Source organism: Egretta garzetta, unplaced genomic scaffold, assembly GCF_000687185.1.
Source record: "Egretta garzetta isolate BGI_Z169 unplaced genomic scaffold, ASM68718v1 scaffold172, whole genome shotgun sequence".
Classification (NCBI taxonomy): Eukaryota; Metazoa; Chordata; class Aves; order Pelecaniformes; family Ardeidae; genus Egretta; species Egretta garzetta.
Genome location: NW_009258951.1, coordinates 3,677,487 through 3,694,994, shown reverse-complemented (window position 1 = coordinate 3,694,994; position 17,508 = coordinate 3,677,487). Strand labels below are relative to the sequence as shown.

The 17,508-nt window shown below is 36.2% G+C and overlaps 1 protein-coding gene across 1 annotated transcript in view; it reads right to left on the bottom strand.

The window, feature by feature from the left end:
• Positions 1-17,508, bottom strand: part of RSRC1 (arginine and serine rich coiled-coil 1) — an 81,613-nt gene that overhangs the window by 56,727 nt on the left and 7,378 nt on the right. The window contains exon 4 of the mRNA XM_035890042.1: positions 15,738-15,863. Coding sequence (XP_035745935.1) covers positions 15,738-15,863 — 126 coding nt within the window. The remainder of the gene's footprint in view (positions 1-15,737; positions 15,864-17,508) is intronic.

The window sequence follows — 17,508 nt, the reverse complement described above, 5'->3', positions numbered from 1 at the left end:
GGGTAATAATGACCAATTAAAAAGCAATTTTTACATATCTATGCCTTCGCTTAGAAAAGATTCTCAGTTTTACTATGGAATTCTCTTCTAAACTTTTCTTTTTGTAAAGCATAAAATAACAAAACCTCACAAAACCACAGCAAAACCATGAAATAATTACAGACCAGCATTGCATGGCCTTCCTGAATCTGCAAGAAGCCTGCAACAGCAGCTATTATGTACTACACTGATCTCGGTTTTGAAACCTGAAGCCAAGAATTAAAGTGTAAGCTGTATCATTTCCATCACGGAGAATATTACCAAAATTATGCAGTTAACAAGCCGACTCCAAAAATAAAAACACTACCTCTTGTGTCCCTGAAGAGCTTCAACAACTCTCTTCCCAACAGCTACATCATGACTCCCAGAATATTAACGCTGTTATGGGGAAGCTGGAGGGGAGGGAATTGGAACATGAAGAGATTTCAGAACTGAAAGGCAGTAACACATACTAAGCTAACAAGGAAAACTTGCCTGCCACCCCTCCACCACCTTCAAATGCCTCTTCAGTAGCCATTGATGTCCCCATGCCTACAACGACACCACTAGCCGCCTGCGGTTCACTGAGCTGCCAGACAGTTGTTTTACTGTTGTGCATTTTTCATGTCTCTCCAGCTTTGTTTTTCCCCCCACACCTATTGTTTCCTGTTATTAATGAAACTACAAAGTCTTTGGGGCTGAAATTCTATTTTGAATACTCATCGATACTGCAGACGGCACACTAAGAGCTTGATCCCTGTCTGGCACTTTCCTATTCTAAGTAACACAAGGGTACGTTGACTAACCACAGGCTATCAAGATATTACCATTCCTCCGATGAGATGATATCATCTCTAACAATCTATTGTACTTCACAGTTGCAACATACTAGAAACTTGATAACTTTGGTTACCAAGCTTCAGTTTCATAAGATACACCAACCTTGTGATGGTATCAGCTTACTGTAAGATATGTTCTAAAATAAGGTCAAGACTTCATTGTATTATTCAGACAATTCGATCTTTTTAATTTAGCTGAAGCATGGGAATACTCCATAATTCAGATACTTTACCACAGTCTTCAGGAAAGCTTTCATCAGAATACTCAAGATCTTACTTTATCCTGTTGCCTGATCCGCAACATCCAGACTTCCAATGCTCCTTTCAGGCTAGGGGTGAGTACCAACGCAGCCCAACGACCCCTAATTATTACCCCTGTGAGTAAGTGGCTCTCTTGACTGGGATGCAAGATTAGAGTTGCAATCTAATGCACATTTGCAGTCTGCAGCTGGAAAACTGTTCATATATTCCGATTTCAGGGAACGCTTGCTCACAGGGCCTAGAAGATGGGCCACTCAACAGCATAAGGTCTGTAACTGAGCACAGTTTGTCTTTATCCTGTAAATCAGATGCAACTAAGGACCCACCAGGACAGACCGCTGGTTTTCTCCTCAGTGAGTCTGAGCCCTATAACGGCACTGAGACACTCCTTCCTTTCTCGGTATTCGCGTTGATTCTACTTCATTTTGATTTACAGGGTTTTCACAAGTAGAAGTAAAAGTAAACAGTAGACTGGAATCACGAAAGAGATGACCACTTATATTCTGATTTAACAGTTAAAATCTTCAATGTCAGAGACATAAGGAAGAATAACCAGCTGACTTGAAATTAACAATGGAGAATAAACAGAGAAGAATTTAAACTGAAGGCTTGCTTGAAATTCGCCTACATTTCCCATTTCTCAGACGTATTTCCTCTTTGCTCTCCCTACCCCCTATCCAGCAGCTGTTGTTTGCCTCCCCATTGGAAAATAAGATACAAAAGTACTGTTGCAAACAAAAAACATGTAAATTTTCAGTATATTCACATTTTTGAGGAATGGACAGTTTAAAAAACAAAATAAAGCAAACAGAAAAGCCCAACCTTTGAACTTTTCACAGACAAAAAAATGAAATGAAAGATTGAGTACAAGAATAGCATTAACAAGTTCTTGTTTGTTCTACTATTATTTGTTCTATTGTTTATCTGTAAGTTGCAGAGCATAGCACAACACCTGGACAGAATGGAGCATAGGCAGCAGCACTGGGAAATGATACCCACTTGGCCACGTTCAACTCATTTTGAGAGGGGAAAAAACCAGTGAACCAAGAATCATTTGACATTCCCTAATTCAAAGCTTAAGGAAACCAAACTGATATTGATTCCTCGGCAACAGATCTATCCTTGACTGGACAACTTGACCTTAGGGCGTCTCAACCCAAGACAAAGCAAAGGGAGAAGGGCTATGAGTAAGGCAGGGGACAGACTGACAGAACCCACAGTGCCCCTTTCAGAAGTCATAGCTGAAGAGGGAGACGACGTTTGCCTACGTTAATCTGATCGACTTATGGAAGGGGCATGACTAATTTGCTCAGTGTGTGAAATACTGTATTTTTTTTTATTTACTGCTTCTGTTTAGCCATTTACTTGAAAAACATTAAATTTTCTCTTCTCTAGTTCAGTAGGAGAGTCAGGTCCAGATATATGTTGGAAGCTCTCACCAGAAAGGGAACAGCTCTACCTAAAATTAAACTAAGTTGTTTATTACATTATTTTTTAACGTGCATTTAACTAAAATATGCTAAAAAAAGACTTAGAAAAACTTGACTAAAGATCCTTTCCCAACTTATCTTTTCTGTAGTCCTCAGCTGCCATAACAATACAATCTTTAATTGTACACCATATTTTCGTTCTAGGATAAAGCATCTTTACTTAAGTTGTTAAAATATAGCGCATTAAAAAGTTCACAAGAGTTTAATGACTTCTACCTAGCAAAAATTGCAGGGTTTTTTAGTCAAAAATGAAATACAAATTTATAAATTACGGATGTCAATGAAAACAGGTCAGTCATATTTTCTTCCAACATGCAAGAAAGAAGTGATCTAGACCATATTTGCTATGAATTTCACATGGCATAACACTATTTACCAGTGCCCCAACATTGGGCAGTCTGTGAAGAAACAGCACAACATCACTACAGGGTAGCAAATTCAAGTTACACCAGAAAAGATAACTGCTTTAAGACAGAAAAAAGTCCGGTGGAATGGGAAGTACTGGCCAAAGCCTCATTCCAAAGCGTGCTGAAGGTCCCTGACAGCACTCTTAAAGCCCCATGGAATACAAGCTGATCTTCCAAAGCAAATCCCAGAAGGAGACAGAAACGACCTCCTGTCTTCAGGGACGAGGACATTCAGTACAAGGAGAGACTTTATAGAGCCAGGCTGGCGATGGGGTCCACTCAGAATCCCAAATTCAGCACAAACCAGATGTTGAAATTTGGTAATTACATAAACGTATGTTTCAAGTTCTCACTGTGAACAGTTTTCTAACTAACCTGACAGCTATGCTTACGTTATTCCCATTGCACTGCTATACTACATCAAAGAAAATATACTCATCAATAGTTACAATTTTGACTAACAGCAGAATTTCCAATACAACCAACCAGAAAGTTCAAAGGCAGATTAAAACTTGTCCCACTCTAAAATGTATTTTCTAATAATAGTTTTGATAATCTAGAGAGCAGCATTTCCACATATTTGATGTGACTTCATAAAATACAATTCTTAATGAGTATCAATAAGAAAGGCTATTTTTATTTTTTGTATTTTTCCCTTTTGAATATTTGCTTACAAAAGTGATCTCTTCTCAAAGATTACCATTATAGAAGTCTCAGAATCAAAACAACTAAATTTTTTTTTAAAGAATTCCACAGCCTTCCTTAAGGATTAGTTTATGGTTTAGTTTATGCTACCACAATTCAATTGCTTTAACACCTTGTCTGTGGTTTGAACTAGTAGTTCATGAATAAATGACTTTTTTGCTTTTTTTAAATGAGTAACTATTTTCAATCAATCTTACGCTTTAACCATAATCTGAACAATTATTTTTTAAACTTATGTTTTAATATTAAATTACTAGAACCACATTTTGTGTAGCAAAAATGGCAGAGCTGACCTTTATTTTATTAGCCTACAATTTGCTCACCAGTGTTTTCTTAAGCTATATGAATGGCTTATGTACATTGACAACATCCCACAGATGGTTATGATTATGCTTAACAGGACAACGCACTCATTGAAAACTTTCACAGACGCTTACCTAATGGGATGTCACATTAAATCTGACATAGTAAGATAAAATAACTACATACTAATTATAACATCTCAAAAAGGTCATTTTCAAATGATATTCACAACATTTCTAATGTAATTATTGACAGAACCGGTGCACTAACATTCATGTAAGAATGAGTTTTTAAACAAGTGCAATTATTACACAGCTTTCTTCTTGCAGAGGATGTCCTTGAATATACGCAGCTGTCAACATCTTGGAAATAGATGCCCCTAACTACAAAACTCTGGTAAACGTCAGAATTCGATTTGACTACTACTTGCTTCCTCTCTTAATGCTTAATGACTAATTCCTCAGAGATACCCTTAAAAGCCCTAAAATGTTGTCCTTGGGTAGAAACTTTCACTCAGCAATCAATCGGGAGCAAATTAGATGATTGTGTTGAAATGTAGTGCACTGTTTAAGCTAACAAATGAATGAAGAAAGGTAGTATATCGGAACATATGCCACTACACTGAAGTTGCTAAAAGGGTCTGTTGGAAGAATATTTGGTTTCCAGTGAAGCTAATATGCTATAAGAAGGGACAGTGATGAAAGAATACCAAGTCATATGGAAATCCAAATATAGTGACAGACACAATTATTTTACTAATTGCTAATGAATACAGTCAAGTGGCTTCAAAAAGCAAAACTTTGCTTGGACTACTTCAGGTTTTGACCTCTGCATGAGCAAATGCATTTCAAACTGAAGCCCACCAAAATTGATTAACGGCGCCAGCCAAGGCCAGCATGTAGTTGAAGCTTTTTTCCATCTATCACATGGCCCCAAGGATAGTTAAATGAACCTTAAAATGGCTACAAACAGCTCAATGACTACACAGACTCCTGCCAATTAGAAATAATTAGGCAGTCATTTTGGTGGTAAGTCTTTTTAAGTGCATACATAATGATGCAATGATGCTTATTAGCGATCTCATATGAGCTATGCTCAAACAGCCTGGAATAATTATGCAACTATCACAAAGCCTTGCACATCTCTGTACTTCACCTTAATGCATTTAAAAATCCACTTCATTACCTCCAGTAATTAATCCTCCATTAATTGCAGGAAAAGCCCAGTTTACCGTGCTTCGTTTCTAATTATCTTATAAATAGTTATGGTTCTAATTAATGTGTTCATTAAGCTGAATATCTTTCTCAAAGCCATGCTCAGAGCAAAGGTTCCGCTTTTGAGAGAAAAAGCCTAACTAGCCATAAGGTGAGGCCATTTTGGTTGTATTTGCTTTTATTTTAGTATATTCAACCTCCTAATTGGCATTTAAAATCTAATTTGGAAGAACTTCAAGAAGACTATATAGTAGAAAAATAGGAAAAGGATTTTTTTTTTAACCATTCTCCAATCAAGAAGCTTAGAGCTTTAACAGGAAAAGTTTTAGCATATCTTTTTGATATAGACTGGTAACAGATTTTCAGTGCTATGCCACAGATTAATTTAAATTCTATTACAGTTTAGCTTACCCCGCATGTTTCCATATAAGAGAAGGAAAAGCTGTAGAAGAAAAACAGATATCTAACAGCATATGCATAATTTAAAAACAACATACTACTGCCCTTGCCTCCATTTTTAGGCTATAAATCAGCAGTACAGAATTACAGAAATATTGAAATCAGTTATTCAAGCTGAGCTTGAATAACTGATTTAACTTTAAAGTCAAGGAGAGTTTTTCAGTTTGTCTTACTAGGAGTTATGATATGATCCTATGAAAACCGCAACTGAAGAGTATTTTAAAATATTATTTATATTGAAAGCATATGCTTCACAGTATTTTGGAAGTATACATATCTGAATTTGCAGAAAACTTAAAAGATTCAAAATAAAAAAAATATTTTTATGTACTCTTGTAGAATTGAACTTACAGCTAATATTAAGGTATAGAAATTAATTTCCTATCTTTTCCTAGATTTTTTTAAATACACATTCTATTTAAATACAACTCCCTGCAGTTACATATAGAAGTTTTCACATTTTTTCCTTATGCGATCACATATTTAACAAAATATTTTGCTCAGGTAATTACTTAAACACTATTTTGACAGTAAAAAGACAAAGGTTCTACACATGGCTGAAATTATCAAATTTTTTTTTAATAATATTTTCTTCCTATAACACCACACCTGAGTTAAATCTGGAATCACTAAGTCAAGTGCAGCTTTGCTATCAGCTCTGATAGGGCCAAAGTTTTATACCAATAAACCTATATTGGGACCAGATGAAGCACTATCATCTACATATATTCTTGCTCTTGCATCTCAGGGAGACATGGTGCCTCGCCCTAGAAACTGGCAACCCCCTCTGTTCACAGCACCTTACTCCAGCTTTAAAATTGCCTCTCACCTGATCTCAACTCGAACAACCCAGGCTTGACCCATTTTTCCCCAACCCACATTCTCCATACGTGGGCATCTCAGCCTGTTCTCTTACTCCTCCCTAAAAGAGAGTAAGAACGCGCTTTTGGACAAATCAGCGTGCTGAACTATCTCGAAGCATGAATGTGGGAGAACAGGCACTAAAGGATGAAGGGACAGTCAGGAAAGTGTCACAGGACCCCACCTTTAATCAGCTTAATCTGGCATGAACTCTCTCCCTAAGCACACTTTGGTCATAACACTAACAAAAACTGGCAGCTGCCTATTGATTTATATGGGATAAGATGTGTTTGTACAGAAGTACAAAAAATACTGTATGCAGCAGCTGCTGTCCTACCCACAAAGACAGCAATGCCCTGCTACTGAGCAATGGCTTTGGCTGAAATCTTGGACAAAAGCAGTGACCAAAGAATCCCAGGGCATGTACGCTGAATTATACAGAAGAGCGACTGTCCCTACAATAACAAAACGAACAACAAAAAAAATCCTCTAAAGCAAGAGTCAGCAGCTACCATCTCTGCCACAAAGATGGACTTGGAATGGCATACACCACAGCTAGGAGCAAAGAACCATAATACCTTGAAAAAACAGCACAGAAGGGCAGCGGTCCCCAGGTCCTGGCTCCCACAAAGTTCCAGACTAGCTTCCAGCCACAGAGGCAAGACATTACTGATGAACATCTTGTCTCTTTGGCAATTAATTTCTCCCAGGACCCGAGATATTTCTAGCAATGTATTTAACCTCTTGTTTGGGAAAAGCAAAGCATCAGGCACAGTATACTTGAAGTGTTGCTGACCCCTGATCGAAGGTGGCTGGTTACAAGAACAACAGTCTTGTTATAACTGCCCCTCGTGTAACTTGAATAAAATAACCCAAGCATAATATACAAAGATAATTGAGAAGGACTATGGTAACCAATCTATTAATACATAAAGTAAACATGGCAAGGAATCTGTGGAAGAAACAGTAATCCATCATTAAAACTACCATGAACAGGGAAGCTGAATTGGGGTTGTACGTGTGATCTTAACTCTGGCACATACAACTTCAGCAAGGTTGACTTCGGTACGTGCAACAAAATTCAGGTTAAATTTTTTAAATACACGGGGTTGACAGCTACTTGCATTCTATTGTTACAGGGTAACTGCTACTCTTGCTAGGGTTGGTTTTTTTTTTTTTTACATTCTGATGAGTCCCATAGAAAAGATATAGTAAAACACTTTTGCAGCAGAAATACATGGTTTATGCCTGCATTTTTTTGAACTACATATTGTTACTGTCATATGTTACTAGAATTGGAAAGAATGAAAGATGGGAATAAAGTAAACAGTAAAATGTTTCTAAAATTCTACAATTTTATGTTTCACATTTTAATAATCTAGAAGCTAACACTGGAAACAGCAGCAATTTACATTGCAAACAATGACGGTCTTATATTACCAATGGATCTTGAAGACATCTGCCCTATATTGGTTTGCATAGCTGCCTCTAGAAACATGATCTCTGCAGCAAAAAAATAATAGATTCTATTTCATGGCCAGAGCTTTGACAGCAGAGAAAAAGAGAACTACAAAAAGTAAAAAACCATAGCAGTTTAGAATGTAGACACATCCAAACCAAAAAGCCAATTCTCCGCTAAGGGGAATCATATTCTTCTTCTTGTCTTCTTGACAAGATTCTTCTTTTCCCAAACAGAAAACTGAAGCACAAGAAAATCCCCCCACAACCAAAAAAAAACCCATCAACTTTCAAATACAACCTTTCCCAAAGGGAGAAGTAAGTTTTTAGAAAAATAAGAAGATATACTTAAAACACATTCTGTGTACATAACACCTGGACTGCTCTAGAAAAAAGTTTACATGTAATTAGGCTCAATACTTAGCTCTAAATGAATAGCACTTACACATTCATATCTTTAAGGCTTTTTTTTTTTTTTTTTTACACCAATGAAAGGCATCAAAGCAACTGTCACTAGCAGCTATCCGGCCTTATTGATAACTTAAGAGCCCTCGGCATTGCCTTATGAAGTTTAATTTCCCAAAGTGGTCAATTAGATCTCGGTAATGTGCTCGTTGGTGGGTTATTGCTCTAGGATATCTTCAGTGCTACTGCTTCATCCCTGTATTTTTTTCCAGTATACCCATGTAGACAAACTGTTAAGTTCCTTTTGAAAAAAGTCGGTTGCTATAGGTAAAAATATTTTTAGAGACTATCGGTCTCTCTCACTACAGGTGACAACCTGTAATGCAAGAAGATCCTAAATAAAACCTCCAGGTTTTGATTTATTGTGGGGAAAAAGAAGAAATACAATCTGATGTTACCATCCACAGAACTAAAGATCACATGAGCAAACTCAGTAACCTGAATTTCACTAGTTCTTCCCTGCCTCAAGCCTTTATTTGAAGTGTAATGAAAGAAATTCTACAATATCTTAATTAAATATACATTCTAATGGACCAAAGACTCCAAACTTCCCCTTCGTCACCAGCAAGAAGAGAGACAAACATGCAATATTTACACTGACTCCTTACATAATTATGTGGGTCTGTACAGCTAGTTGCATGTGAGAATGTTAATTTCTATAGCAAGGGCAGAAGAAAAAATATCCTAGACAGCAAATCAAAACTTTAAAAGAATAATAACTCCAGTAGCCACTACCAGGCAAAAAAAAAAAAAAGTAGTAATGAAACATTTCAAAAGAAATATTCTGATTAAATAGCATTGCTTGATTTCTTATAGGACTTTTAGCTGCTTCTCTTTGGAAAATTCTTGGATCCATTTCCAAAGGAGGTACTTCCAAAGCATTTTTATAGATTAAGACAGCTTTTCAACACTGTCTGACGTGTGCCCAACCTTGCTCTTCACAGTTGTCTTGTCATTTCTTGTTTCTTACAGCAGATACACAAAAAAAAGCCATGTTTGTACCTGTCCCTTCCCTGGTAGCTCTCTCTTTGCTCCCAGTCGATACTGCTGTTACTCAAACTTCACTCCCCAATTCCTTCCATCTCCTTCCCATCAGACAATAAAACCCGTATTGTCTGATGTCTGTAGGATGGTCAATTTGGAAAACCTTCACTTTCTTTCCCAAGCCTCTCCTGTTCCCCAGAACAGCTAACATCACCTATGTTAATGCTTATTCCCATAGGCAAGACCTCTACTCAACTGAAACCAACTTCAGCTTTAACCCATATATCTGCACCATATTCAACTTTCTTCATGACTTCTTAAAAATCAGTTTCTAAGTCCACACAACTGCAATTCATCTTATTTGTGTGATGATCTTTGCCTACTACTTCAGCCATTCCATTCTCTTTCTTTTTTTTTTAATAATTAATCTCTCTTCTACCTCCTCCTTTTCCTCCCTAAACTCTCAGTCTAATGTGCAAGGTCCCTCCAATTTTGCTCTTTGTTCATCTGCCATTATCTCTTCTACTACACATTGCTGCTGACATTAATGTCTACCTCCAAATGCACACCCTTCTATCTTCCTCTCTCCTAAGAACCTTTATTTTCTTTTCAGGCAGATGCTATTCTAGAAAATTCTTCCTGAAGTTGTCCATAATTAAAACCCTACATCGTAATCTATTAGAAGCTATCCACTAGTGCGTGCTAACCGGAAAGGACAGATACAGTCTGCAACGAAAAGGCAGGTTTGAACACAAGGTAATATAGATAACAAATGTTGGACCAAGATGTAATCAGCTGATAGGAGTCTGATAGGCCAGGGGTTTAATTTGGAAAGACCCTAACACATTAATACTACAACACTAAAATAATATGATGCACGGAAAGAAAAAAAAAAAAAAAAAAAAAAAAAAAGGACAGACTAACTGAAGACAGACCCATTCCTATTCACCATTCCAAGTAATGCAAATACAAAAGCATTCAATGATAATACTGTTTATATCTTTGAAAAGTCTTACAAACAACATTTCACTGTGCTATATTGACTCTTCAGCTAACATACTTCCTAGCAATGGTTTGGATTTAAGAAGATATTGAAACAGGAAATCCTCGGAGACTAAAAAAAAAAACCCAAACCTTCTAGCAAAAGATGACTGACCCTTGCCAGTACTAAAAAACGAAAGCTGCAAAAAGCTTAAAAATCTTCCCTGTATGGTGGCACACTATAAAGAACACACAACTGATACACAGCAAGTATTTACAGCTTGCCTCAGCCACGAGGAAGAGCCTGAATGAAGCCATGACATTTTCGAGAACAGATCAGACCCACTGGCAAGGATCTCTAACTCCAGAAGCATTGTCCAGTATCGTGTTTGTGTTTGAAGCAGCAGTGGTGAAAATGCACCTAGAAAGGGGTGGCGGGGAATTCTTTTCTTGCAATTCCATCATCACTCTGTGTTATAAAGTAGGCGATGCAAATTATGCTATCTCTAGAGACCACTAAATTTGTGAACCTGACTATTCAGTATGTATACCAACACAGCACTATTTTAAAGAAATTAGTGGGGGTTTACTACTATTTATTTAATGACTCTTTTCACATTGCACTTCTCTGCATGATTGAAGGACCCTATTTTTAAATATTACAAACTACAAATGCTAAACACAAAGAATTCTGGCAAGCTATGAGGGATGAACATAAGTTAATTCCAGTTTACGTTGCTAGGATAACGTCAACTTTAGTCAACAAGCTGCAAACAAGTCTACTCCAAAGCCATCCATAAGAATTAGGTCGCCCTGCCACTGGACTGCAATAAGATGCACACATTTCAATATTAAATCAATTAGCCTGGAAGAATGGTAAAGAAATAAGATGTAAACATGTGCCCACACACACACTGGGGAAAGAAGCCCAACACACTGATCAAACACTTCCTTCAGTGACAGTCCAAAGGCATCAAGTCTACAAACAGGATTACTTTACACAGGGTATTTCTCTTAGGTATGTATAAATGTACTAGCTGTTATTGTGTCAGTCTTTAAGTTGAACTGTGTTAAAGCTATTTCAAGGCAGTAGGTTTCAGTTTAATGTAAAGGGAAAAGCCAAAAACACTTGGCAGACAATAAAACCAAACTTGCATATTTAAAGGCAATTACAGTGAAATACTCTATACAGACAGAATTGTATGAAACCAAGGAATAAAGGTTAATATCTTTTGGTTAATTCTATTTAAAACTACATGAATTAAAAGTCACGTTACAAGTTCTGATGTAAAGTAAGTATTTTCATATACGATTAACTTGCAGAACAATTGCAGTGAAAACCCTAAAAATATTAACAAGACTCTATCCACACAGAAATTATATGAAATCTGAGTTTCTCCATTCCAGAGAAGCATAATATTCTAATAAGAGCTATCCTAATCTTCACCCAGCAATAATTTCAAGATGATATTATTATTCTCATTTCCTTGAATAATATCCATACTCCAGGGCCATTTTCCTTCTCATATTCAATATCATGCATGCTTGTATCAAGATTCCTTTCTTCATATCCTGTCACAGTATCAATCACTGCCTCCTGTCCACTCAATCCACTTTTGATTTATCAGCCGCCGTCTTTCTGGACTCCATAACTCGACCCAAACCATTTTAGCAAGACATTGACAAATAGCACCCAGTATCACATCAACCTGTTCCACTTAGTAAACTAAGAAACAGTAACTGTGACATCTCTGCATAAGTATTCCATTCGATTCCCCAGACTGATGTATATTAATGAGGAGATGGTATTTGAAATGCTTTTTCCACATCAGCATCTAATATGATCAAATTAGGAAATGGGATGATTTATTAAATTTCGTAGAGCTGAAATATTTCTTTATATCACTATATGTGTGGTTTCAGAAAGTGAGCTGTTGCTTTCAATTTTTCTACTGAGGATGTGCCTGCATTTCACAGACGAATTATTGTCTTTAAAAAGATTGCAAGAAGGCGAAATGTTATTAAGCAAATGCTCAGTAAAACAAACTAAATCGGTTTTAAAATTCCTAATTTAATGTAAATCTTGGTTGTTTTGCTGAAATTCAGTTTGTGATCTTATTAAGTCATATTTGCATTGTACTATCTTGCTGTAGGACAGCTTTAAATTTATAGCATTACTAGGAAGCCCCACTTTTTTGACTCTAAAAAATGCATCTAAAATAAAATAGTTGTAATATGCACAAGTTTTCTTATCTTCTAAAATAAAGAACAAAAAAAATCATTTTAAGTTATAAACAATACCTACTCAAAGTATTTTTAAAACATGCCATTATGAAAATCTAATTTTTCAAATTAAAACTTGATACTTCAGTATTTTACACAGTTGGACCTCTATAAATCACACACTCAAATAAAACACCTACGTTAGAGAAGTTATTAAAAAAACCCCTACATTACAGCCACATATATTTTTACCAAGATTTTCACTACCTTGAAAAACAAAATATCTTAATTTGATGGGGGACAGTGGGGAGAAGAGACATCATGGGATACAGAATTTCTGCCATCTGTATGACTTATAGCCAAACCAAACCCAGTGATTTAAAGATACCATGTAGTGGATCTTAACTTCCAATATGAAACTAGTTTTCTAGTGTCAGTCCCATTCCCACTGGGGGGTGGGGGAGAAAAATCACAGTTGCTTACATCCTAAAGGTGGTACCCTGAAGGTGCAACAGTAACATTACAAATACAGGTAGCACAGAGATGATCTTCACCGTATTGCTGCATCTCAGATTGCTGCTTTTCAGGTGGGTCAGTAGATTTTACTTCCTGCCACTGGCAATTCAGAAGCTGGAGATCAACAATACTTCAGTGGGGAACGCACGCTTTACTACACTAACACAAGGTGGCTGCCTCAGTTCCTTCTGATGATTTTATTACCTAGTTTACATAGGTATTTTCTTCAGTACTTACCTTTAAATTGTCATCTGAAAATAAGCTGTCCCACCCCAAGCAAAAGAAATTAATGAATTACATACGCCAAATTCTTACGAAAATTCCACTTCAGCACTACAAATACATTCATTTCCCTAGATAAATACTGTCTCTTCGCATTTAACAGCTTTGAATGGATTTTTCTTGTCCGAATGCTTTTTTAATTCATTTCAACTTCTGGCACCCAAAACCTTCAACAGCAAGGGCTTCCACAGCTTAATTATATGATACATAAGAACCATCTCCTTTTGTTTGACTAGGCTCTACCACCAGCTGACTTCACTCACTTCATGCCTGCCCCAGACCTTACGTTGGAGGAGACAGGAAACACTCATTCCTTAATCATCTTTTCACACCATTCATTTTTATTATTTTTTTTTTTTATACCCCTCCATCAACATTCCCTCTTTCCCCCACAATCTCTTTTCCAGCCTGAAGAATCATAATGCACTCAGTCCTCTTCGGAAAGCTGTTCATACCTTCGATCAAGTGCACAAGATAGATTTTGAGATAGCAAAGGAACTATTTAGCATTGCTGCGACTGCCTCGACGCTAACAAACAGGGAAAACATGGGTCTCTAGTAGCAGCTTTCTGAAACCTATTTAATTCTTCTCCAGATATAAGATTAATCCATGGCTTCTCAGTGTAACATTACAGCAGAGAGCAGAGTTGGAAAAAATTACAATAAAGGATTCAATGTGTCCTATTTGGTTTAGTTGTATGCTTTTAACATTTAATTCTATGCTTTTAACATGCCAAAAGACTCTTCTGTTATAATTTAGGATGTTATTTATAAATATTTTCCCTGAAGAACCATGTCTGCGAATAGTAATATCATTTAAAGTGACCTGCAGCTATACCTTCATAGCTATAGTACTGAAAAGCTAGTATAATTAAACCGAAAATATTTTATACACAATATTTCCTAGCACAAAATGAAATAAACAGCAGTCATGTTTTTTAAAGTTTTTAGGTGCATAATTTCCATATGTTGCAATGACAATTAACATCAGTAAACCCCCTGGAAAAGACAACTATTAGACTACGTTTAATCAGACCTGCGATTTATACTTATTAGAATAAAACAGAGATGTTTAAATCAGGTTACTGTGTTTCTTGATACTGAGTATCTGACATACTGAAAAATACCTTCATTTTCACCTTATTCTTTCAACATTTCATTGTTTTAAAACTGAGTGTATTAGCAAAACAGGGGATATTTACAGGAGTATTTCTACACACGGTGCAGTAGCTTATCTGGGGTCTACAGCTCAGATGGTAAGTATACTCAAAGAGAGATCAGACAGTTTAACTAACCAAATTGCTACTACAAAGGCACTGTAGCAATAAATGTCCAGGCAACTATTATAATGAATAGCTGTGAATAAGTCATGAGAGAATATAAATACAAAATAAGAGAACGTGAAACATTCACGTCGTTCAACAAGAATTTTTCAATATTTAGAGGCAACGGCTCTACCGATTTGGTATACAAAAATAAAGTGGTTTACTAAATTCTTGGTGCAGGTACACATAATCACCTTACACATACCAAAAAAAACTTTGATCTGCCTGATACACTCAATTAATTTAAATTCAATAGAAAATGCTAACAGTAATTCTGATATCCAGGGATAAACTTTATTTAAACTTTTAAATTGAAAAATACACACACAAAAAAATTGAGCTGCTTTTAATTACAAAAGTATGAAGCAGATTTTATAATACAATTTGCAACATCTGATTAAGATTTAAATATTTAAATTACATTTATTATTGAAAATCTCCATTTGTCACAATCCAATTTATCAAAAATTTCAGTACCATAGATATCTTTAAATATTAAGAAAAATTTGCATAACTAAATACTCATCTCTTTCCAAGGGAAATACAGATGAGAAAAGAACAGTTCAGTCTGATCTTCAGGGAACCAATGTTATGCATGGGAGTTATGGAAATCAGTAATCAAAAAAAAATCCACAAGAAGTTTTCAGATGATTACAGTTAAACCAAGGTGACTCTATTAATGTTTTCTGCACTTGGTCAAATGCAAAATATAGAACTTATCTTCAAAACCAACTGTTCCACCAGTGTGGCTTAAAGATTTAGTACATCAAAAGCACAGCACAGAGATTTCAAATTAGGAAGAGTTTCAAGTGACACGTAGTTTAGACGATCACTTGCAACCTTTTTTTTTTTTGTAATATATTCCAAACTCAGTAACTATATGGTGATTTTAAATGAAAGTTTTTACAGTAGAAATAATAATTCTTTTTCCTAGAAAAGAGTCTTACCTTCTTGTTCTACTTTTTGATCTCGATCTTTGAGACCTGTAGGATTTGCCTCTGCCCCTTGACCGGCTACGACTGCGTTTTCTTCTAGAACCATATGAAGAACTACTGCTTGATCTGTGTCTGCGTCTAAAACGAAACCATGCTATTAGTATGCTACTGCTTCTAAAAAAACCAACCAAACAAAAAAACCCACACAGGAACAAAAAACCTAGCAGTTTACTTAAAAGGGACGTACAAACCTGTGGTTTTTGTATTATAACATGTTGCAGAAGCCTCAGATACCACTATTACACTGTAGTAAGTAATTCGCATACACACAGGCAATGCCTGTCTTAAAGAGCTTACGTTCTAAAACACACATCTCAAGACAGAGGAAGGGCAGAAGGAAAAACAGAAGTTAACTGATTTGCCCCAAATCATGCAGTACCTCAAGGGCAAAGCAAAGAACAGAACGCAGCTCAATGGCTTTTAGTCCGATGACCAGCTCATTGGAACTCACTGCCTCTTTGACAAATCTAAGGTTAAAGAAACATTTAGACCTACATTCTCAGCAGGATTTACACAGAACTACACCCTATGGGATAAGGACTACAACTCCAGCACTAAAAATTAAATCCATAAAATGTTAATTTCTGCATTGCTGCTCTATACAATTATTTCCAGACATGCTATGTACATTCATAAAATCTAAATAAAAAAATGTATTTTAAGTTATGTACATCTAAAAATATTTTACATATCTATAAATGTATGAGATGTGTTGTCTTGACTTTCTCTGCTTTGATGTAGACAGTTTCCATCCCCCCCCCCCTTTTTTAAGTACAATTAGTGATCAAATAATCAATATTAATTTATTCCATCTGTGCTTGCAAGTTTTCTCCTGAGTTCAGTCAGGAGTCAGAATGGTATCTTCCCTTCCTTCTCTTCCCCAACTTCCCCATTTTGTTTATTCAAATAATAAATTCTTATACACATAGGAGAAAGGTGAAATAGTACATACTAAATACATAAATTAAACCAACTAATCCCAAAACTAGTGGGAGTTCTTAATTCCAATTCTTCTTAGTTCCAATTCTTAATCTTTTGTAAAGTTTCCTCTCAGTATCCATCTCTCTGACAGCTATCCAAATAGCAATTACAATCACAATGAGAACCTCCATGGTTTTGGCCTTTATTATGTTTGAGTAATATTAAAATGTAACACCACGTAAGACACATTTCTGGAATTCAGGATACAGCCATGTGATATGTGCCTATCTAGCATAAGGAAAAAGGTGCTGTATTACACACAAGTAGTACTGCAGTAGTACAAACTGAAAAAGATATATAGGTTAATTACTAAAAAACAGATCTTCATCTGAGAAAGGAATGCAATGTTCCTGCTAAATGAAAACTAAGAACAGTAATCTTAGAGACTGCTGCTTTTGATTCTCAAGGGTCAGGGATAAAGCCAGCAGGACCCCAGCATGTAATAGTGACTTAACCGCCAGGAGCAAATACCCTAAACTAAGGGCAAAGCAAAGGTGCCAGCCAGATCCTAAAAGCAGACACTTTCGTCTTTTCTGGATTCAATTTAAATCAACTGGTCTTCATCCAGACTCTAATCTCCCTTCAAGCTCTGTTTTTATCTGCAAGATAGCCATGCCTGCACTGGACTAAAGAGATTCATAAAGCTGCATGTCATCAGCATATTGTTGGCATCGAAGCCCATGTCATCTCACTGTGTCCCCTAAGGGCTGTATGTAGATGCTAAGCAGGAACAGAAGAAAAT